General features: G+C 36.0%; 1 protein-coding gene across 1 annotated transcript; it reads right to left on the bottom strand.

Moving 5' to 3' along the window:
• Positions 1-22,423: 22,423 nt before the first annotated feature.
• LOC110941972 (myb-related protein 306) lies at positions 22,424-24,539 on the bottom strand. The gene is made up of 3 exons (XM_022183677.2): positions 23,960-24,539; positions 23,602-23,731; positions 22,424-23,497 (listed from the first exon to the last, which is right to left on the bottom strand). Exons 1-3 carry the CDS (start codon positions 24,090-24,092, stop codon positions 22,723-22,725), a joined length of 1,038 nt encoding a protein of 345 aa, XP_022039369.1. The 5' UTR covers positions 24,093-24,539; the 3' UTR covers positions 22,424-22,722.
• Between the last annotated feature and the right edge of the window lie 232 nt (positions 24,540-24,771).

Below are 24,771 nucleotides of genomic sequence, written 5' to 3'. Positions count from 1 at the left end.
TGGCCTGAAGTACCGTATTCCACCATTCTAGCGTTCCTTCCTTGAAAAGATGCGAAGCATACATGACCTTATCTTCTTCGGCACATTTACTTATCATAAGTACTGCTTTGGTTTTCTCCAACCAACGCAGTGTCGCAGTTGCTCCTTCATTGCCTGCAAATTCAACTGGTTTACAAGCAAGAAATTCCTTGTAAGTGCAACCAGGCGTTGCAGCTTTCATTTTCTTAGGGAGTGGGGCCTGCCGTGGATCACTGTTATGATTATCATGATTGCCGCCTCCGTTTACGCTATTACTGAAGTTATCTTCTTGAGTACGTTTATTAGGAATGATTGGTTGAGGTTCAGCAGGTTTCTGAGCAGCAGCCAGGATTGCTGGAATAGCATTGGCTATCCCTTGAGCAACGATATTCTCGATGTCTTGCCTAGTCATAAATTGATTTTCCTGATTTTGCTTAGATTGATTTATTTCATTAACTGGTTCATTACCAGCATTTTCCATCTGGTAGTTATTATAGGTATAAATTATTAGTATCAAATAATCAATGATTAAACATAATAAAATGATTGCACATAACCACACAACTTTTACAACACGTATAGCCAAAATTGTCGATTTCTCGACTTCCATTTTTATAGATTATTTTAGGCATCCGTACACACTGGTTATCTTACAATGTTTTATTCCTGAGCTAATTTACAAAGTTATATTTTGTTACTACTGTTATTATACAAACATAACCTCCCAACCCCACTATTCTTTTGTCAACTGGCAGTTTAGTAGCGACGTTCCCTCTCGTCGTATTTTCAGGAGATTTGTTCTCCCATTTCCCGGATTCTATTCCTCGTACCTATCAGTTCTTCGCCAAACTGACGGAGTTTGGCTAAGTTTTCGTTACTCATTGGTGGGTTCGGGATAGGTTCTGGGTCGAACTGAGGGAAAAAGTCATAAGGATTATTGAGAAGGTTTTGAAACTCCCAGTCGTTAGTCCACCACTCATCCATTTCTCCTAAAGGTCGGGTGTGGATTAGGGGGTCTGGAATAGCTAGTTCCAAATTGATTGGAAGTTGTGTTTCAGCAGGATAAGGGTAAAGATTGTTGGTGATAGGTCTAATAACATCACAGCTTGCCAGTAGATGCTCTAATTCCTCCTGGAATGTAAATTCTTCAGTTTATTTGGAACTTTGCCCGACTTCTAATCCCGTTTGCCTAACATTTTCCCTGATTTCTATCCCTGCTGGCCTAGAACCCTCTCCGATCTCGATCCCTTTTCCTTTATCCATAGGATTTTCTATTTTAGGAAGTTTCCTAGTTGCTGGATTCCTCCTGCGCACTTTTCTCCATCCTACATATCTTCTTCTTTTCTTAGGCTTTGCTTTCTCCGGAGGTGGAGCTTGAAATTCCATAGGTTCCTCCAAATCAGCAATGTAACCAGCGAAGTCGTTGGAAACTTCTATTGGTACAGGATAGAGATTGAGATTCTAAAGGGCTTCAGATAACTCATTCATGCTGTTTAGCATATAAGCAAAATGCACAAAAATGCTAAGTTAAAATTTTGTAACAAAATTTCACAAATAAACATTTAAGTCTTATTACATACCGTTTTATACAAAAGACAACTAAATTTTAAACATACTAATATTTCTCGTAACTTATTTATTTACGGGATAACTTTTCTTTAGAGCTTCTGGCTTGTAGGTACTATAGGTACTAATACTGATTTAAAGGTTTGCATTCACTGCTACAGTGGCTAACAGATAAAGTTCTGCCCATTTTTCATCTAATTTGTCTTCCCAAGGTGAATTATTGCCTATTTTCTGGATTTCCGGATTAAACCTCACTTTCTTTAGTTGTGATTTCTTTCCTTTCTCCTGACTTTTCCTAATAATCGAATTTCTTTTCTCTGGGGTAAGAGGATTCTCATAGTGTGCCTTATGGATAAAGATTCCTTCCTCAATTTCTGCTGGGTATTTTGAGGATGAGGTTCCTTTTTCTTTAAATGAAGTATCTAGTTTGTGATAGATAGCCGAAAGTTTTTGTTTACCCATACTGTAACTAAGAAATAATCAGTTAATAAAACACATAATCACAGAATGGTAATCAGAAATTTTAAGTATTCCTCAAATACTTTAATAGGCTTAAATCAGTGGCTCTGATACCACCTTTTCCTGTCACAGCCCTAGCCCCGGTTTGACCCGGTCCAGAGCCGTGGGACAGGAATCCCGTGGTATTTAATTTAGGCGACATCGGAAGTCTTTAAACAGGATCTTTTAATAAAATAAAAAAATGCCCTTTTATTTTATTACATAATTTAGGGATAAAACCCTGTAATTTACAATAAGGGGATTTCACTAGGAAGTCTTTATTTTACAAAACATGTTTCTTTATTTATTTACATTGAGCCACTTCCTTAAGCTTGTAGTGCTTCACAGCACTTTTCCTGGATCACAACAAATCACCTAAAACATGTTTGAAAAAGGTTTTGTCAGCGGGGAAATACTGAGTGAATCAGTCTTTTTGTTTAAAACAATATTTAGTTATAATTTACAGTATTAAGAGCGATTACAATTGCTCCTATCTTATAATTATCTGGTTCAGTTGTCATTCAACCGGATCTATGATTGTGGTCATATCACTATTGGGTCATGTCACCCAACAGTGACGTGTATCACTATTTAGGTCCGTTCACCTAAAAGTGACATGTATCATGACTTAGGTACGCCCACCTAATCTGATAAAACAACAGTAATGTGCACAATACCCCACTTACTGCCAGCAACTTTAAGATTTGCAAAGACTTAATCCCTGTAATTATAACTGGAAAGAAAATAGGGTTTTGAAAGTAATTTGATAAAAAGGGAATGACTCACATTGCCGATCTATGCGGGCGGAGTTTAATCTACTGATTAGCCTGTTTAACCTAAATTAAATAATAATGCACACGAACTGGGTTAGTAACTAATACAACATTTACGACAATTCACGAGGTTAAACCCTCATAACAAATGACAAAGTGCGATACTTAAACATCCATCGAATTAACGACGAATGACAAAGTATAAACCCAAATTGAGCAGCACTTAAACATTCGTTGGATAGTTTCAATCGATCGAACGTTGAATCGTAATAGCGATCGAGTTATTACCCTATTTATCACGGCAGCGTTTAGTGATTCGTGTGTGTTGTGGAGTATTCGGACTATAACTCAGTGTATAATTGGAATTTGATCATCGAACGAACAGCAGACTGCAAGTGCCAGGCCCCTCTATTTATACCCGAATTTGGAACCGCCCGCGTGTCGCGAAGGGTTCCTTGGTCCCTGTCGCGTGTCGCGGGGCACACCCCCTAGCCTAGGGTAGCCTGGTCACTTGCATAGCCCTGGTGAGTCGACGTTTTCATAAAATTCTATTTAGACAACGTATTCGGAGGATAATTATGAATTAGGGTTTAGCCCACTTGAGTTTTAGGGGCCCTGATCCTGATTCCGATTGTTCTGAAAATTTTAGTGTTTATCCAGAATTACTTGGGTTTCTTAATTAGGGTTTTCTTATTGAACAATGAACATACTAAGTAGTAATTTTAGTGAGAGTTGTTACACTAAGAAAAAGATGAAAGTGGAAGAGAAAAACCAAAAAAGAAGAGTAAAAGTAAAAGAAAAAATCACTTTTCTCTCTCTATTTATAGGAGAGTTAACCGCCTCAAAACCATCCAATAAAGAGACGACACATCACCACAGTAACGCACTCCAAGCGTCACATCAAGAAAGTAAAATTAAAATGACTGCCGATTACCCAGCAAAATGACCGCCCAAAAAGAATTCAAAAATCAAAAAACACCGCCCAAACAAAAACCGAACTGCGCCTAAAAACTAGTTCGTAACTTTACTAAATAAACGCCACGAACTAGGGGGGACTTGATGAGGATAGGTGCTAGACCGAACTGAACATCGTCCATCACCAAACCGATCATCCCCCATCTAAGGTCGGACGCTAAGTCACCGAAGATAAGACGCCATCAGACCGAGTCGGACGATCTAAACAGGTACGATCGACCTTGTTAAAATATATAGAACAAGTGTTTTATCATTCTTGGGCTAATTCATACAGTTTGCTATTTATTGGGTTGTTGCAAGTGGGCTTATTTTGGGCCGTTGGTCTGGTTGTTATGTCTTGGGTTTTGTTACAACAGAATTTGTTACAAGTCTGTTTTTCAGGTGAAAGTGCAAGGGTATTTTGTGTAACTTTCCAGGAGGTCCGATCAGTTGTACTTATTCTCGTGGACTAAAGTGTAAATACTGAATTTCATTATATAAAAGGTGAAGTGCAGCTAGGGTTTGGACACTTTCTCTCACTTGTTACGCATAATTCTCTACTCTTGGTACTCTCCAGATTGTTCGAGATTCTGGACGTTTCGTGTTGAAGATCTGCTGCAAATTTAAAGATCTACTACAGATCTTATTCAGTTGTTCTTCTGTATTGTTAGATCCTGTGGATCGTAGTCTGTTTTTGGTTGTATCGTTCCATTTAATCAACTGATTTATCATCAGTTGATTACTTGTTACTTGTATTGTTCATAGATCTTACACTTTGAAAAATCAAGGGTTGTTTGGGTGTTTTCTGGGTTGGTAAAGAAATAAAAATTTTACGTCACGGTTTTGTCGCTATTTCTGGTGTTGTTGTTCATTTGTCTTGATTAATAGCTGTCATACCATTTTTACATGGTATCAGAGCGAAATCGCTCCTGATCTATAGTTTCCGCTGTTATTTACTGATTTGATTGTTGTTTTCTTTTGTTTAGGATCGCACCTGCTGTTTCTAGGGCTTGCGATTTGTACTGGTGGTGATTTAGATCATCTCTGATCTTGGGTGTATTTTTTCCGGTCTGTGCGGCTGAAACCCTAACTTAGGGTTTCCTGGTTCTTGCGAGGATTCTCTTGTCTTCTGGTGGATCTTCTTTCTGTTTTGGTCTCTAAAACACTTGAATGTTTTAGAACAAACTGACCAGAAGTGATCTTTTGGTTTTCTATATATCAGGTCTTGTAGCTCTCGAAAATTACGGATCTGATATTTGTTGTGGCTTGTGCACCCTCTGTTAGATCGTTCCTGCCTTATCTCTTGTATTTTTTGTTTTTTTTTTTTTTGCATCATATTGATCTGTGTCTAGGCATTCTTGTCACGGCCCTAGCCTCAGTTTGACCCGGTCCAGAGCCGTGGGGCAGGAATCCCGTGGTATTAATTTAGGCGACAGCGGAAGTCTTTAAACAGGATCTTTTAATACTAAAATATCCGTTTACTTTATTACATAATTGAGGGATAAAAACCTGTTAATTTACAATAAGATGATTTCACGGGGAAATCTTTATTTTTACAAAACATGTTTCTTTATTTATATACATTGAGCCACTTCCTTAAGCTTGTAGTGCGTCACGACACTTTTCCCTGGATCACAATAAATCACCTGAAACATGTTTGAAAAAGGTTTTGTCAGCGGGGAAATACTGAGTGAATCATTCGTTTTACTTAAAACGACATAATTTGTTATAATCTACAGTATTAAGAGCGATTACAATGTTTCTGTTTATCAACCAACTACCCACAGTATTTGTCACTCGACCAGCCATCGGTAGCCTCATTGCCCGATGGTGTCTGTGACTATGGTCATATCACCCCTTGGCTAACCCGTTGTCCAATGGTGACAGTTATCAAGTATTGTATACAAAACCCCACATACCGGCTGTAACTTGGTGATTACAAAGACTTAATCCCTGTAATTATAACTTTGAAAATAACTTGGAGTTTTGTAAAACATTTGATAAAAAGAGAATGACTCACATTGCAGATTTAACGAGCAGTGTATAAGCCTACTGATTAGCCTTGTAACCTAATTTAAATAACAATGCACACGAACCGGGTTAGTAACTAATACAGCATTTACGAAAATTCACGAGATTAAAACCCTCACAACAAATGACAAAGTGCGATACTTAAACATCCATCGAATTATCGACGAATGACAAAGTATAAAACCAATTTGAGCAGCACTTAAACATTCGTTGGATAGTTTCAATCGATCGGACGTTGTATCGTAATAGCGATCGAGTTATTACCCTGTTTGTCCTGGCAGCGTTTCGTGCGGTGTGTGTTTTATAGTAAACAGTATATAACTCAGTGCATGAAGCGACTTTTAACGTCGAAACAAGCAATCTGGTCCAGTCCCAGGCCCCCCTATTTATACCCGAATTTGGTACCTCCCGCGTGTCGCGACAGGTTCACCCGTGCCTGTCGCGTATCGCGGGGCAAGTCCGCCTAGCCTAGGGTAGGCTTGTCACCTAGGTAGCCCTGCTGAGTCGACGTACAACGAAAATTCTATTTAGACAACGAATTCGGAGGATAATTATCAATTAGGGTTTACCCCCCCCCCCTCCCCCGAGTTTTAAGGGCCCTGATCTTGATTCTGATTGTTTTGAAAATTTTAGGGTTAATGCAGAATTACTTGGGTTTCTTAATTAGGGTTTCCTTATTAGACAATTAGCATATTAAGCATTAATATTTAGTGAGAGTTGTTACATCCTCCCCACCTTAAGAAAAATCTCGTCCTCGAGATTTACTGGAATAGGTGAGGATATTTCCGCTTCATTTCTGATTCCAGCTCCCAAGTGTATTCTGGTCCTCTTTTTGAATCCCATTTGACTTTGACTAGCACTAGTCATTTGTGCTTAAGATACTTGATCTTTCTATCTTCTATCTGTAGTGGTTTCTCTACAAATTTTAACTTTTCATTTACCTCTACATCTTGAAGAGGTACTACCAGGATTCGTCTGAGAGACATTTCTTGAGGTTGGATACATGAAACACATCATGTACTCCAGCTAGTTCTTCTGGTAGTTGTAAACAATAAGCGACTGGTCATATTCATTGTATTACTGGAAATGGTCCAACATACCTTGGACTCAGCTTTCCTTTCTTACCAAATCGTACTACTCCTTTCCAAGGAGAGACTTTCAAAAGTACTTTGTCTCCAACTTGAAATTCTAGTGGTTTGTGGCGATTGTCTGCATAGCTTTTCTAGCGATCTCTAGCAGTCTTCAGTCTTTCTTTGATTTGAGTTATCTTGTCAGTGGTTTCTTGTACAATTTCAGGACCTGATAATTGACTTTCTCCTATTTCAGCCCAACAAACTGGAGTTCTGCACTTGCGTCCATATAGTGCTTCGAATGGGGCAGCTTCAATGCTTGAATGGTAACTATTGTTATAGGATAATTCAATTAAGGGTAAGTGATTATCCCAGTTACCACCAAAATCAATTACACATGCTCGGAGCATGTCTTCCAGGGTTTTTATCGTCCTTTCACTTTGTCCGTCTGTTTGAGGATGATATGCGGTACTTAAATTTAGTCGAGTTCCCATTGCTTCCTGAAAACTAGTCCAGAAATGGGAAGTGAAACAACTATCCCTATCTGATACAATGGAGAGCGGAACTCCATGTAAGGATACTACTTCGTCTACGTACAACTTTGCTAACCTTTCCCTGCTAAAGGTTTCTTTCATGGGTAGAAAATGAGCTGATTTGGTTAATCGATCTACAATTACCCAAATCGCATCATTACCTTTTCTGGTTTTGGGTAACTTAGTAACAAAATCCATTGTTATGAGTTCATTTCCATACCGGCATGTCTAACGGTTGTAGTAGTCCCGAAGGTTTCTGATGTTCTGCTTTTACTTGTGAACAAGTAAGACACTTAGATACATATTCAGCTATATCCTTTTTCATTCCTATCCACCAAAAATTATTTCTTAAATCTTGGTACATTTTATTGTTACCTGGGTGCATGGTATACCTAGATTTATGGGCTTCCTCTAGAATCTTATTTCTTAAATCTCCCTGCTTAGGTACCCAAATTCTTTTCTGGTGGAATCTCCAAATTCCATCATTTCCTTGCTCTAATTCTTATATTCGTCCTTTCATTCTTTCAGCATCGTTCTTGATTGCTGTTTCTTGAACTTTCTTCAATTGTTCCATTAAATCTAATTGTAGATTTAATCTAAGAGCACGGACTCGCTTTTGCTTTTCATGATACTTACGACTTAAAGAGTCTGCAACTACATTTGCTTTTCCTTCGTGATATTGAATATCACAGTCGTAGTCACTTAGGATTTCCATCCATCTTCTTTGCCTCATGTTCAATTCTTTTTGCCCAAATATGTACCTTAAACTTTTATGATCTGTATAAACAGTAAACTTACTTCCATACAGATAATGTCTCCAAATTTTAAGGGCAAATATTATAGCTCCTAACTCTAAATCATGAGTCGTATAATTTTCCTCGTGTTTCTTCAATTGTCTGGAGGCATACGCAATTACCCTCTTGTGTTGCATCAACACACATCCAAATCCTAATTTTGAAGCATCACAGTATACTTCAAAATCTTCAGTTCCTTCTGGCAAAGCTAAAATTGGAGCATTTGTCAACCTTTGCTTTAGTATCTTAAAAGCTTCTTCTTATCTAGGTCCCCATTCAAACTTAACTTCTTTACAGGTTAGCTTAGTCAAGGGTATAGCTATCTTAGAAAAATCCTTAATAAATCGTCTGTAGTATCCAGCTAACCCTAGAAAGCTTCTAATTTCCATAGCAGTTTGCGGAACCTTCCATTTGGTAATTGCTTCTATTTTAGAAGGGTCTACGTAAATACCTTCATGATTTACCATATGTCCTAAGAATTTTACTTCTTGTAGCCAGAATTCACACTTTGAGAATTTGGCGTAAAGCTTTTCCTTTCTTAACAAAGTTAAGAGTGTATGCAGGTGCTCACAATGTTCTTCCTGACTTTTGGAATAAATAAGTATATCGTCAATGAAGACAATTACGAATTTATCCAAGTATGGTTTACAAATTCGATTCATCATGTCCATGAATGCTGCAGGAGCATTTGTTAGTCCGAAGGGCATAACTGTAAACTCATAATGACCATACCTTGTTCTGAAAGCAGTTTTAGGTATGTCTTCCTCTTGTACTTTCAACTGATGGTATCCGGAGCGTAAGTCTATCTTAGAAAAATACCTAGCTCCCTGGAGTTGATCAAAAAGATCGTCAATCCTAGGTAATGGGTATCGATTCTTGATATTAACCTTATTCAGTTCCCTATAATCGATACACATTCTCATCGATCTATCTTTCTTCTTCACAAACAACACTGGTGCTCCCCAAGGGGATGAACTAGGTTGTATAAATCCTTTGCTTAGTAATTCATCTAACTGCTTTTTCAGTTCTAGCATTTCGGTGGGTGCTAATCGATAAGGTGCCTTGGCTATCGGTGTAGTTCCAGGAATTAGATGAATCCTAAATTCTACCTCCCTATCAGGTGGTAACCCAGGTAGTTCTTCTGGAAATATATCGGGATATTCTGAGACTATTGGGATTTCCTGAATTTCCTTATTCTTAGTGTTAATGATTATAGAAATCATATACATCATTCCTTGTTTTCTTGAATAACTGGCCAACTTTATTGTTGAAATAAATTTCAATGGTTTTCGTGGTTTATCTCCTGTAATTAAAATCACTTCTCCTGTAGGGGTACGAATTTCTACGGAATTCTTATCATAAAGGATTTGAGCATGGTTGGCTACTAACCAATCCAATCCTAATACCACATCGAATCCAGCTAATTTCATAGGTAATAAGTTTGCAGAAAACTTATGACCTAAGAGTTCTATCTTTCCCTCTTGCAAGACCTTATCTATGTTAATAGAATTCCCATCTGCCGTTTCGACTGTAAAAATCTGCCTAAGGGTGGTTAATGGTAAATTAAGAGCTTGGCAGAATGAAGTATTGATAAAACTTTGGTTTGCACCAAAGTCAAATAATACTTTTGCATACACATTATGCACTAGGAACGTACCAGCTATCACATCTGGAATGATTTCTGCTTCTTGAGTGGTTAGTTGGAATGCTCTGGCATTCTTCTTAGTAGCTCCATCGGCCGTCTTGACTTTGTTGTCTGCTGGTTTAACCAATTTGGGGCATTCGGTTTTGAAGTGCCCAGATTCTCCGCAGTTATAGCAGATCCTGGTCTTTTTCCTACAATCTTCCTCACGATGTCCTATCATTTTGCAAAAGTTGCAGCTCACATTGCATCTTCCAAAGTGTTTCTTTCTGCAATTTCTGCAGAAGGGAGGAGATGAGGGTTGCCCAGTTCCTCTTTTCTTGAAATTACCCACACGAATTCCTTGGGTAATCTTTTGAGCCAACTCCTTCTTTCGATCTTTTTCTCTTGTGCGCACCAGTTCATCAGTTAAGGTATTAGCTAATTCCACAGCATCGTCTATAGTGCGAGGTCTCGCAGCTTTGACAATATTACGGATTTCGCCAATTAATCCCCAAATATAGCGAGAAATGAGTACCGGTTCTGGCGAAGCCAGTGTTGGTACCACTCTAGCATATTCGAAGAAAGTCGACGTATATCCTCGACAATCTACACCTACCATCCGATGGGTTAGGAATTTATTCACCATTTGTTCTTTTTCATACCCGGGACAGAATTTTCTCTCCATTAACTGCTTAAATTCTTCCCAGTTCATGGCATAAGACCTATTTCTTCCTTTGGCTTGAAGTACCGTATTCCACCATTCCAGCGCCCCTTCTTTGAAAAGGTGTGATGCATACATCACCTTATCTTCCTCGGCACATTTACTTATTGCAATTACTGCTTCAGTTTTCTCTAACCAACACAATGTTGCAGTTGCCCCTTCATTACCTGCAAATTCTGCTGGTTTACAGGCAAGAAATTCTTTGTAAGTGCAACCAGGCGTTGCAGCTTTCATTTTCTTAAGAAGTGGGGCCTGCCGTGGATCATCATGATTGCCGCCTTCGTTTACACTATTACTGAAGTTATCTTCTTGAGTACGTTTACTAGGAATGATTTGTTGAGGTTCAGCAGGTTTCTGAGCAGCAGCCAGGATTGCTGGAATAGCATTGGCTATCCCTTGAGCAACGATATTCTCGATATCTTGCCTAGTCATAAATTGATTTTCCTGATTTTGCTCAGATTGATTTACTTCATTAACTGGTTCATTACTAGCGTTTTCCATCTGATAATTATTATAGATATAAATTATTAGTGTCAAATAATCGATAATTAAATATAATAAAAAAATTGCACATAATCACATAAATCTTTCAACACACGTATAGTTAAAATTGTCGATTTCTCGACTTCCATTTTTATAAATATTAGGCATCCGTACACACCGTTTATCTTACAACGTTTTATTTCTATTTTACAGTGTTATATGTTTGTTACTACTTGTTATTATACAACCACAGTTTCACAACCCACTATTTCTTTGTCAACTGGCATTTCAGTAGCGACGTTCCCTCTCGTCGTATTTCCAGGAGATTTGTTCCCATATTTCCCGGATCCTATTCCCTGTACCTATCAGTTCTTCACCAAACTGGCGGAGTTCGGCTAAGTTTTCGTTACTCATCGGCGGGTTGGGGATAGGTTCTGGATCAAACTGAGGAAGAAAGGTATAAGGACTATTTTTTATGTTTTGAAACTGCCAGTCGTTAGTCCACCACTCTTCCATTTCTCCTAAAGGTTGTGTATGGATTAGTGGGTCTGGAATAGCTGGTTCCAAATTCACTGGAAGTTGGGTTTCGGCAGGATAAGGGTAGAGATTGTTGGTGATAGGTCTAATGATATCGCAGCTTGCCAATAGATGATCTAGTTCTTCCTGAAATAGAAAGTCTTCAGTTTGCTTAGAACTTTCTCCGATTTCTATTCCCGTTTGCCTAGAATTTTCCCTGATTTCTATCCCTGCTGGCCTAGAACTCTCTCCAGTCTCGATCCCTTTTCCTTTATCCATATGATTTTCTATTTTGGGAATTTTCCTAGTTGCTGGTTTCCTCCTGCGCACTTTTCTCCATCCTACATATCTTCTTTTCTTAGGCTTTGCTTTCTCCGGAGTCGTTGGAATGTAACCAGTGAAGTCGTTGGAAACTTCTATTGGTACAGGATAGAGATTGAGATTCTGAAAAGCTTCAGATAGCTCACTCATGCTGTTTAGCATATATGCAAAATGCACAAAAATGCTAAGTTAAAATTTTATAACAAAATTTCACAAATAACATTTAAGTATTATTGCATACCGGATGATAGATTTAAAGGATATTGAAACTTGAAACACACTAGGGCTTATCATAATTTATTTATTTATGGGAACTTTTCTTTAGAGCTTCTGGCTTATAGGTAGTATAGATACTAATACTGATTTAAAGGTTTGCATTTACTGCTACAGTGGCTAACATGTATAGATCTGCTCATTTTTCATCTAATTTGTCCTCCCAAGGTGGATTATTGCCTATTTCCTGGGTTTCTGGATTAAACCTCACTTTCTTTGGTTGAGTTTTCTTTCCTTTCTCCTGGCTTTTCCTAATAATCAAACTTCTTTTAGTGGGAGAAAGTGGCTTTTCAAACTGGGCTTTACGGACAAATATTCCTTCATCCATATCTGCTGGGTATTTTGAGGAAGTTCCTTTTTCTTTAGGTGAAGTATCTAATTTATGATAGATAGCCGAAAGTCTTTGTTTACCCATACTGTAACTAACAAATAACCAGTTAATAAAACACAAAATCACAGAATGAAAATCAGAAATTTAAGTATTTCCCTAAATACTTTAATAGGCTTAAATCAGTAGCTCTGATACCACCTTTTCCTTTCACGGCCCTAGCCTCGGTTTGACCCGGTCCAGAGCCGCGGGGCAGGAATCCCGTGGTATTAATTTAGGCGACAGCGGAAGTCTTTAAACAGGATCTTTTAATACTAAAATATCTGTTTACTTTATTACATAATTTAGGGATAAAATCATGTTAAGTTACAATAAGATGATTTCACGGGGAAATCTTTATTTTTACAAAACATGTTTCTTTATTTATATACATTGAGCCACTTCCTTAAGCTTGTAGTGCGTCATGGCACTTTTCCCTGGATCACAATAAATCACCTGAAACATGTTTGAAAAAGGTTTTGTTAGCGTGGAAATACTGAGTGAATCATTCGTTTTACTTAAAATGACATAATTTGTTATAATCTACAGTATTAAGAGCGATTACAATGTTTCTGTTTATCAACCAACTACCCACAGTATTTGTCACTCGACCAGCCATCGGTAGCCTCATTGCCCGATGGTGTCTGTGACTATGGTCATATCACCCCTTGGCTAACCCGTTGTCCAATAGTGACGGTTATCAAGTAATGTATACAAAACCCCACATACCGGTTGTAACTTGGTGATTACAAAAACTTAATCCCTGTAATTATAACTTTGAAAATAACTTGGAGTTTTGTAAAACAGTTGATAAAAAGAGAATGACTCACATTGCAAATTTAACGAGCAGTGTATAAGCCTACTGATTAGCCTTGTTTAACCTAATTTAAATAACAATGCACACGAACCGGGTTAGTAACTAATATAGCATTTACGACAATTCACGAGATTAAAACCCTCACAACAAATGACAAAGTACGATACTTAAACATCCATCGAGTTATCGACGAATGACAAAGTATAAAACCAATTTGAGCAGCACTTAAACATTCGTTGGATAGTTTCAATCGATCGGACGTTGTATCGTAATAGCGATCGAGTTATTACCCTGTTTGTCGTGGCAGCGTTTCGTGCGGTGTGTGTTTTATAGTAAACAGTATATAACTCAGTGCATGAAGCGAGTTTTAACGTCGAAACAAGCAATCTGGTCCAGTCCAAGGCCCCCTATTTATACCCGAATTTGGTACCTCCCGCGTGTCGCGACAGGTTCACCCGTGTCTGTCGCGTATCGCGGGGCAAGTCCCCCTAGCCTAGGGTAGGCTTGTCACCTAGGTAGCCCTGCTGAGTCGACGTACAATTAAAATTCTATTTAGACAACGAATTCGGAGGATAATTATCAATTAGGGTTTACCCCCCCTGAGTTTTAAGGGCCCTGATCTTGATTCTGATTGTTCTGAAAATTTTAGGGTTAATGCAGAATTACTTGGGTTTCTTAATTAGGGTTTCCTTATTAGACAATTAACATAATAAGCATTAATATTTAGTGAGAGTTGTTACAATTCTGTTTACCGGACTAGTCGGGCTGGCACTTGATCGAGTCTTTGTGCTAGTTGTGCATAGTCCGTTCTATTGTTGTTATTGATTATTTGTTTTTCTGTTTCTGGTTATCTGTGTTTTCTTGTTCAGTTCTGTTGTTTTTTTTTTGTTTAGGCTTTCTAGGCTAGGTTGGCTCCTGAGTAAAGGCTTGTCCAGGCACCTCTGAGTGATGAACCTGGAATCTGGTCCCTGACTCAGCTTTGCCTTAGGGTTCTTGTCTATTCTGTTTGGTTCTTTGTGAGTTATCTTTTTTATAACAGTTTGTTTGTTTGTTTGTTTGCCTGTTGTTCTTTTTAGTTATCATTATGGGTGATAATCCAAGTACTTCGCAGACCTTGATTAGTAAACTTGATATAGGAGACCCATTGTTTTTACATCCTAGTGACTCTAGTAGTTTAACCATTGTTAGTATTAAACTTAAAGGAACTGAAAACTATGTTGTGTGGTCTAGTGCTATGAAGTTGGCTTTAGAAGCAAAAAATAAATTTGGGTTTATAGATGGTAAAGTTGAAAAATCTAAAGATGATGTAATTTTGGCAGCCCAATAGGATAGATGCAATTCTGTAGTGTTAACTTGGTTATTAAATTCTATTTCGGAAGAACTTTTTCTTGGTCAAGTTTTTTCAAAATTAGCTTCCGAAGTCTAGACTGATTTAAAAGAATCTTTTTATAAGGTTGATGGTTCTGTTGTCTATGATCTGTATAAAAAGATAAATTGTATTTCACAAAATGGTGGCACTATTGCTGAGTATTATAACAGGTTGACAACAATGTGGAAGCAGTTTGATGCTATGCTTCATCTGCCTTCATGTTCTTGTCAAGCTGCTAAAGATTTCAATGATTTTTCAACACTTATAAAACTAATGCGGTTTCTCATGGGTCTTGATGACGTGTATCAACCTGTGAGAACCAATATTTTGACAAGAGAACCATTTCCTTCTGTTAAAGTGACATTCTCTATGATATCTAGAGAAGAGTCACATAGGTTATCTAGTAATGGGTCTAAAAATCAGAATGTTTCATTTATCTCTAAGGCTAGCTAAGGTTTTGATAATAAAAGGAGATCAACAAGAGGACCTAACCCTAATTTGAAATGTACATATTGCAATATGTTAGGTCATACTATAGACAGATGTTTTGAAATTATTGGTTATCCTTCAGGGTTTAAAAAGAGAGCTAATAATAATAATAACACTTCTAATAAAGGTAGTTCTACTAATAATAATAATAAGTCTAATTCCGCGGTTGGTAAATCTGCTGTGTCTTCTATGTCTGCGTTACCTTTTACTTCTGAGCAGATTACCAAGTTGTTAAGTCTAGTTGGTGAGAATACCGGGTCAGAATCTCAGAATCCTAGTATGGGAGGTGAGTGCTTTAATGTGTTTAACTTTGTTAGTTGTTCTAGTTTCAGTGTGTTTAATAGTAACTTTGAATGGATTGTTGACTCAGGGGCAAGTCAACACATGGTTAAATCTGATAAACATTTAATAAATGTAATTGATGTTTCTGAGTTTAATATTACCGTGGGTCATCCTAATGGAACAAAGGTTAAGGTTTTCAAAATTGGTAATCTTAAGCTAACTGAGGATATAATTTTACAAGATGTTTTCTATGTTCCAGACTATTGTGTGAATTTATTGTCTGTGTATAAGTTAGCTAAGGATAATCGTGTTTCTGTTGTGTTTCATGAGGAGAGTTGTTTATTACAGGATTCCAAGTCAAGGAAAATCCTGATGAGTGGTAGGCAGGATAGTGGGCTGTAAGTTGTAGGAAATAATGGTAATTCTGCTGGTGCTTGTTTTAATAGTTCTGTGAAATCTGTTACATTGCATTCTAGACTAGGGCACCCCTCTGATCAGGTCTTGGCTGTGTTAAAACAACATCTAAAATTAAATTCAAGTGATCATGGTCCTTGTGACATTTGTCATAGGGCTAAACAAGTTAGAGTCCCATTTCCTTTAAGTGAGCATAAAACCAAATCAGTAGGTGACTTAGTACATTTGGACTTGTGGGGTCCGTACAAGGTCACAAGTTATGAAGGCTTTAAGTATTTTTTGACAATTGTTGATGATTTTTCAAGGTCGGTATGGTGTTATTTTTGTCAAATAAAACTGAAGTTTTTGAGAATTTAAAAGGGTTTTATGAATTGGTTTTAACTCAGTTTAAGAAAAAAATTAAAGTGTTCCGAAGTGATAATGGGACTGAATTTGTAAATAATAATATAAGATTGTTTTGTAAAAATAAAGGGATTTTACATCAAACTACATGTTCCTATACACCACAGCAAAATGGTGCGGTGGAGATGAAACATAGACATCTTTTAAACACAGCTAGGGCTTTGATGTTTTAGGCTGGTTTACCCTTGAGGTTTTGGTCAGACTGTATTCTAACTGCTGTATACCTGATTAACAGGTTACCCTCCTATGTGTTGAATAGTAAGAGTCCTTTTGAGGTTATGTTTGGATTTAAACCCTCTTTGTCTCATCTAAGGAACTTTGGATGTTTATGTTTTAGTACTGTTTTAAATGAGCCTGATAAGTTTGCATATCATGCAGACAAATATGTTTTTCTTGGTTATTCTAACATAAAAAATGGTTATAAATTATGGAGTTTAGACAGTAAGAAAGTTTACTATTCTAGAGATGTGAAATTCTATGAAAATGTATACCCTTTTAAACTTAAATCTTTTGATGATCAAGAAAATGTTTGTGAATTGAATCTGAATCATTTAAACTTTTTGATACTATAACATCTGAAGTTCCTAACATGCCCAATGATGAAGAGGGTACAAGTGGTGCACATGATCCTGTTAGTGATGATCAGCAAGCACTGCCGCCCTCTACATCAGCCCCTGTTTCTGGAGTTGAGCCTGATCAACAAACAGAACACGTTGGCAGTAGTAGTTTAGGTAACAGTGGTAGGGCAGAGGACACTTCTGGGTCAAATGATGACACTGTCCAATCTGAGGGCACACAATATGTTAGACGTTCTTCTAGAAATGTTTCTATGCCAAAAAGGTTTGATCAGTATGTTGTTGAAGGTAGGGTTAAGTATGGTATAGAAAAATCTATTAATTACTCAAATTTGTCTTTTGATAATATGTGCTTTGTTTCAAATTTGAACAAAACTGTTGAACCTACATGTTTTAATGAGGCTGTTAAGGATCTTAGGTGGGTAGAGGCTATGAATAAGGAAATGGAAGCGTTGTATAAAAATGGTACTTGGACGTTGGTTAGTTTGCCTAAGAATAGAAAAGCCATAGGTTGTAAATGGATTTACAAAGTTAAATATAAGTCTAATGGTGAAATTGAGAGGTTTAAGGCCAGGTTAGTTGCTAAAGGTTTTAGTCAACGAGAAGGTCTTGATTTTGGAGAAACATTTTCTCCCGTTGTCAAAATGGTTACCATTAGATGTGTCTTAAGCTTGGCTGTAAAAAATAACTGGCAAATCTATCAATTGGATGTTAATAACGCATTCCTTTATGGGTCTGTTTCTGAAGATGTTTATATGAAACTTCCACCTGGTTGTTTTCCTGAAAATGAGACTCGCGTGTGCAAATTAGTTAAATCTTTATATGGGATTAAACAAGCCCCGAGGAAATGGAATGAAAAACTAAATGAAGTGTTGATTAAAATGGGTTTTGTACAAAGTTTATGTGATCACTCTATGTATGTTATGTCTGTTAAATATGTGTTTGTTGTTCTGTTAGTCTATGTTGATGATATAATTGTTACGGGTAATTCTGAAGTTGATATCATTCGAGTTAAGTCTATTTTAAGTGACAATTTCCAGATAAAAGACTTGGGTGTCTTAAAGTATATTTTGGGAATTGAGGTTTTGTATGTTGAGAATGGTATTTGCTTGAATCAACGTAAATATTGTCTTGAATTACTTAACGAATTTGGGTATTTAGGTGTTAAGCCGGTTAATACTCCAATAGAACAAAGTCATGTTATTAGTCACAAGTTAAGTCAAAATCAAGCTATGGTAAAAGATGTTACAAACTTTCAAAAACTGATTGGGAAGCTGATATACATGTCTATTACTAGACCTGATATAAGTTATACCGTTCAGTTTTTAAGCCAATTTATGCATTCTTCACAAGAGTGTCATTTGCAAATTGCTTTACGATTACTTAAGTATTTGAAACAATCCCCTGGAAAAGGGATTTTGTTTAAAAAGGAAAATGACCTTGTTCTAAGAGGGTTCGTTGATTATGACTGAGCTAAATGCTTAGCATCTAGGAAATCCGTGACTGGGTTTGGTATCTTCCTAGGTAATTCTATTGTGTCTTGGAAATCAAAAAAACAAAGTGTTGTTGCGAGATCTACCGCTGAAGCGGAGTATAGAGCTATGTGCTCCGCGTCTTGTGAAGTTATGTGGATCTTAAATGTGTTAAAAGAATTATGTGTTGAATGTAAGTTACCTATCAAACTGTTTTGTGACAGTCAATCTGCAATTTCTATTGCGTTTAATCCGGTGTTTCATGAACGGACTAAACATTTTGAGCTTGACCTGCATTTTCTGAGAGAAAAAATTGCAGCTGGAGTTATAGTTCCATAAAAAGTAACTTCTGAAGACCAATTAGCTGATTTGTTCACCAAAGGGTTGAATGGGTTTCAACATGAAACTTTGTGTGAAAAGTTGGGTATGTTGGACATGTTTACTGTATGAATTATGGGGGGATGTTAAAATATATAGAACAAGTGTTTTATCCTTCTTGGGCTAATTCATACAGTTTGCTATTTATTGGGTTGTTGCAAGTGGACTTATTTTGGGCCGTTGGTCTCGTGGTTATGTCTTGGGTTTTGTTACAACAGAATTTGTTACAAGTCTGTTTTTCAGGTGAAAGTGCAAGGGTATTTTGTGTAACTTTCCAAGGGGTCCGATCAGTTGTACTTATTCTCGTGGACTAAAGTGTAAATACTGAATTTCATTATATAAAAGGTGAAGTGCAGCTAGGGTTTGGACACTCTCTCTCACTTGTTACGCATAATTCTCTGCTCTTGGTACTCTCCAGATTGTTCGAGATTCTGGACGTTTCGTGTTGAAGACCTGCTGCAAATTTAAAGATCTACTACAGATCTTATTTAGTTGTTCTTCTGTATCCTTTGGATCGTAGTCTGTTTTTGGTTGTATCGTTCCATTTAATCAACTGATTTATCATCAGTTGATTACTTGTTACTTGTATTGTTCATAGATCTTACACTTTGTAAGATCAAGGGTTGTTTGGGTGTTTTCTGGGTTGGTAAAGAAATAAAAATTTTACGTCACGGTTTTGTCGTTATTTATGGTGTTGTTGTTCATTTGTCTTGATTAATAGCTGTCATACCATTTTTACAGACCTAGAGGATCTTCCCTAACTAACTCGGGGCCCACAACTCTAACTGCCTGACAGTGACTGGTTCGACCATAACTACCTCGTCACGTCAGCATACCCAAAAGGTATAAATACCCCACTAAGGCCTTTCACAAGGGGTAATCGCTACTTTCTCTCTCTAACTCTTCTCTCTCTCCCTGACTTACTCCATCTTCTCCCATTCTTATTCTCATACCGGAGCTTGGTCACAGAGAGGCTCCCCTCCTATGACGAGGCTAACGGTGTGTTTTCTTCTTGGTTGTGATCTTTCAGGTTGCAGCAAAGGACTTTTTAAGGCTCTTACACAGTTAGCTCGGACCAACTGATAACTGAGTCTTCAGTTGCTAAATGTCGTCGTCTGTTGTCTTCAATAAGATCTGTCTGAAATTATTGATACACCTTCACAGACAGTACTTTCGAAGAATTTGCATGTAAATAAATTTTTTTTGTTTTGTAGTTATTCGATGGCATGTCTGGTTTAAAACATTTAATATCAAAAAATTATTATTTTTTTTTGGTAGGCTAAATATACCTCCTCTTGTTACTTTTTATACCCCCTTCCTATAAAATCACATTAAAACTTTTACTATTTACCCCCTATACAAATCATCATTTTAAAAAATATTCTTTTTGTTACAAAACAAACTCAAAAGTGTAAAAAAAGATTACTGACGTTTTTTTAAATATTTATTTTTTAATTTTTATTTAAATCATATTTTTTTTAAAAGTTTTCATATATTGTTTCTAAAGACACTTTCTCAAATTTGATTATGTTTTTTTATTGAACATATTTACAAATAAATAATAACATTTTTTCTTATAAAAATTATAAAAAAGGTTTTGAACTTTCTTTTTGAAAAAAGTCTATATTATGTTTTTTCCTCGTCTAGTTTGTATTTTAAAGGTCTTACTTTTATATTTTTTTTAATACTTTTGACGTGTTTATAAAATAATTAACAATTTTTATTTATAAAAAAAGTAAAAAAAATATTTTTTTTAAAATAGCGTTTACAGGCCATCTATGTAAGTGAACAAATAGACAATAGATACTAAATTTATTTTATCAAACTATAAATTAACAATCTATATAAATTTAAATTTAATTAGTGTAAAGAATATGTTATAAACAAGTTAAAACCAGTTTAAGACTTGGATCGAAGTGAACACTTTTCTAAAGCAAAACAAATGGATAGGGTTGATTCACAAATATTAATTACGAATAATCATCGGTTTTCGACCACGCATCAAATACCCACTTCAAATCATTAAAAAAACATTTTAAAATATTAAAAATAATAAATATAAGACATTTAAAATACTAGACGAGGAAAAAATATAATGTAGACTTTTTTCAAAAATAAAATTCAAAACTTTTTTTTACTATTGTTTTTATATGAAAAACGTTATTAGTAATTTGTAAGGATGTTCAATAAAAGAAAATATAATCAAAATACTATTTGAGAGAGTATAAAAAATATTTGAAAACCTTTTAAAAAATATGGTTTTTCAAAATAAACATAAAAATAAACATTTTTAAAACGTCTATAATATATTTTACACTTTTGAATTTGTTTTGTAACAAAAAAAAAAATACTTCAAAAAAATATGACTTGTTTAGGGGGTAAATATGACAAGTTTAAATGTGATTTTATGAAAAGGGGGTATAAAAAGTAACAAGTGGGGGTAGGTTTAGTAGCCCCTTTTTTTTTTTATAAATCTCATTATATTTTTTGTCATTTACTCGTATTAAATTTGACATGCCTACTTGTAAGATTTGCATTCACATCAATTTACTCGTATTAAATTTGTAATGCCTACATGTAAGATTTGCATTCACATCAATATAATTCTTCGAAGTTCTCTCTTTTTTAAACCGACCGATTGACACACTTTCTAATTTTACACTGACAAAACCAACAATTCACCAAAGGAGTAGTGGTCCAGTGATATCCGGATGACTTACTCTACGGGAGGTTGTTGATTGAAATCTTGCTTGTGATAAAATGTCATGCGCCAGTCAAGGTTTTACCATAGTAGGTCTTCATGCAGTGGGTTTTCCCTAAAATTAGTGACGGGTTGGTTTTCCAAGATCACGAACGTCAATAGTCTTTTGTTTATGGGTGTACCCGAGTGATCGGGCTTTGTAGGACGGTTAATAAAAGCCACAATCCGGTTTGATCCCTCATCACTTTATTAATGAAGATTTACCAATATCAATTGGCCAAATTTAATACCTTAAATAAAAAAAAAATATTATTATTAATTTTGTTAATAATATTGTTTATTCACTTCTAAATTACACAAAATTAATCCTGGTCTACTCCTTGTTTGAGATTAAACCCCAAACCACCAACCCACCCCCCCACCCCCCCCCCCCCCCCAACAAATTAATATATGTTCAAGATAAATATTTGATTTTATAAAATTTAGAAGTGAAACGAATGAAATTATATGAAACGTCTTGATTGATCAATTCTTGTCGGTCTCAAAGGAAAACACATTTAATTCGATTGCACCGATTCGTGATAAGATTTAATAACTCATTTTCTTATATATATAAAAATCGGATAATCAAGAAATGCCATCAATAACTCATTTTTTTTACCTTTCAAAAAAAAAAAAAAATGCCATCAATCAATAGCATGCTCCGTTATTTCAAAAACAGAACATTGAAAGAAACCTGAATTATATACACAAATATAAATAACCATCTCATATGAACTTCACTTTTTTCTTATCCAATAATAAAATTCCGTTTGCCATTAAAAAATAATAATAATAATAATAATAATAATAATAATAATAATAATAATAATAATAATAATAATAATAATAATAATAATAATAATAATAATAATAATAATAACAACAACAACAACAATAATAATAATTTGCAGAAAGTAAACAAAGTAATTGAAATATCATGAGAAACTTGAAAACCTAATTCTCATTCATCATTATCATTTTGCCCAATATAAAGAAACTCAAAGTACAAAGATTTGTTCTGAGAAGATGAATGATGATGAGTGGAGTTAGGACTATCCAGTACACTTCTAGATAAAACCTACCATTCAGTACTAAAATTTACAATTCTTTTCAACACTTTCTAAAAAAAAAACCTATAGCCTTCTTCAAGCTGTTGAAGTTTATTAGATGACCTATACTGGATCAACACTTATGTATTACCTAGTAAACAAATATTTATCACCAACAGGAAAAAAAGAGCTAATCAAACAACCCATCAGTTTCTTCAAAAGAAAGATTCATAAGGTTATCTTCATGTTCTTGAGCAGTAGCATCCTCAAGAAGCCATTTCTCCAGGAAACAAAGTGGTGGCAATTGAGCATTTTCGATATTCGGCTTGCTTTCATCCTGGAATAAACTTGTCGTTTCGGGTGAAATGGAATGCGAAACATCCGAATTATTGCTGTAGTTTGAGTTGTTGTTCAACCCAGCCTGTAGTGAAGTTTCAAAGCCTTCACTTGAAGGACTTGGAAACTGTTCTTTAACCGAATTCTGCGTAGTACCGATGCTTTCGGAGCTCGTATGTGAAGACTTTGGGGGCTTGTTGATCCAGTTAGGCAGTAACCGTGCTATGTTTTCGGCACTTGATGCATAAGTAGTAGTACTATGACTGATCTGTGGTGGACCTGGTGGTGGTGGTGGTATTACAGATTGTTGGTGGATCTGGGAATTAGGGTTTGCAGTAACTGATGGGGATAATTCAGGCAGAATGATGGATTTATTGTCAAGAGATAAAGCATCACAAAGGGCTTGTTTAGCCATGTGGATATCAGTTTGGAGCCTTCTCTCCCATTTACCTTTAGACATAGCAGTTTCTGAGGATGATGATGAATTTGAACCCCTTGATCTATGATGGTTTTCTTGATCAGATGAGTTGGTTTGCATCTTGTTAAGCTTCTTTTTCAGATGGGTGTTCCAGTAATTCTTGATATCATTATCTGTTCTTTGTGGAAGATAAGAAGCTATAGCGGCCCATCTACAAATTTAACCAAAATCCCACATCAACAAACACAACAAAAAGAATAAAAAAGCAATCTTTAACATTAAAAAAAAAATCATCATTTGCTTATAGATCTACACCTGTTGCCAAGAAGGGCTTGCAGATGGATGATCATCTTCTCTTCTTGATCGGTGAAGTTACCGCGTTTAATACCCGGACGGAGATAATTCGTCCATCGGAGTCTACAACTCTTGCTACATCTTAGCAAACCTGAACACAAACAAGATGCAAGTGAGAAAACTAAATCCAAAAGTAATAAAAGTTTCTTGAAAAAGAAACAAAGGTTGCAGGATACAATAAATACCCTAATTTAATGACTCTAACAAACCCACATCTAAACAAGAATCTCTTTTGAAAAACAATGAAACCCAGAAATAAAAACACAAAAACCAAAAGATTTGAACCAAAATCAAAGAGGTAGATGTTAAAATAACATACCAGTATTGGTGGGAACAGATCTCCAATTACCAGGACCATGTTCTTGAATATAAGATACAAGAATTATATCTTCTTCTGGAGTCCATGGGCCTTTCTTAACTCCAATCTTGTCACAACAAGGTGGCCTTCCCATTGCAAAGATTGATGATTTGTGTTGATCAAGACTTGCCTGGGGTGTAAAGATTGATGCGTTGTGTTACTATATATGTTCACACTGAGTGTGTTTATGAGTAACAAGTGAGATGAGGGTTTCTTTTTCTTTCTCTTTCTCTTTCAACTTAGGATAAACGGCAAGACAAGGGTCTTTGGATAGGTGTACACCCCTTTCTACTCTATATATAGAGAGATTGACGGTGGTGGTGGTGGTGATTTCAAAGGCTGACCAAAGATAGGGGTTGAAAAGAGGTAAAAAGGAAGTGGTGACTTTTATTCTCTCTCTAACTTTCTCTCTCTAACATCATAACCCAAGAAAAAGTCAAAAGAAGATGGCAAGCAGCATTCACTCTTGCAAAAAGTCAGCCTTCATGGAGATTGAGAGAGGGGGAGAAGGGTAGGGGTGAGGTAAAATGAAGAAGGAGATGAACCTTTCTTGGCCAGGTGTCAAAACAAATTTAAAAACTTATAAATGCATTAATGTAATACTATTATGCATTTATGTAATTAAAAGGATACAAAAATGAAAACGATAAATAATTCATAACCATTATTATGGGTGTAACAAACAATGAAGTGGGAAATTAATACCGAAATACGTAAAATCAGGTTTGAATTTTGAATTGCAGCTTTTATTATATTGGTAAATTACTTGAACA

Source organism: Helianthus annuus, chromosome 5 (assembly GCF_002127325.2).
Source record: "Helianthus annuus cultivar XRQ/B chromosome 5, HanXRQr2.0-SUNRISE, whole genome shotgun sequence".
In the NCBI taxonomy this organism is placed as follows: Eukaryota; Viridiplantae; Streptophyta; class Magnoliopsida; order Asterales; family Asteraceae; genus Helianthus; species Helianthus annuus.
This window is presented reverse-complemented; position numbering and strand designations above follow the sequence as displayed.

Bases quoted from the DNA above. Each gene is read 5' to 3' on its own strand.
- LOC110941972 (XM_022183677.2), bottom strand. From the start codon at position 24,092: ATGGGAAGGCCACCTTGTTGTGACAAGATTGGAGTTAAGAAAGGCCCA. The intron at 23,732-23,959 runs GTATGTTATTTT...GTTTGTGTTCAG, and splicing joins ATCTGTTCCCACCAATACTG to GTTTGCTAAGATGTAGCAAG. The intron at 23,498-23,601 runs GTGTAGATCTAT...TTAAATTTGTAG, and splicing joins CAAGCCCTTCTTGGCAACAG to ATGGGCCGCTATAGCTTCTT.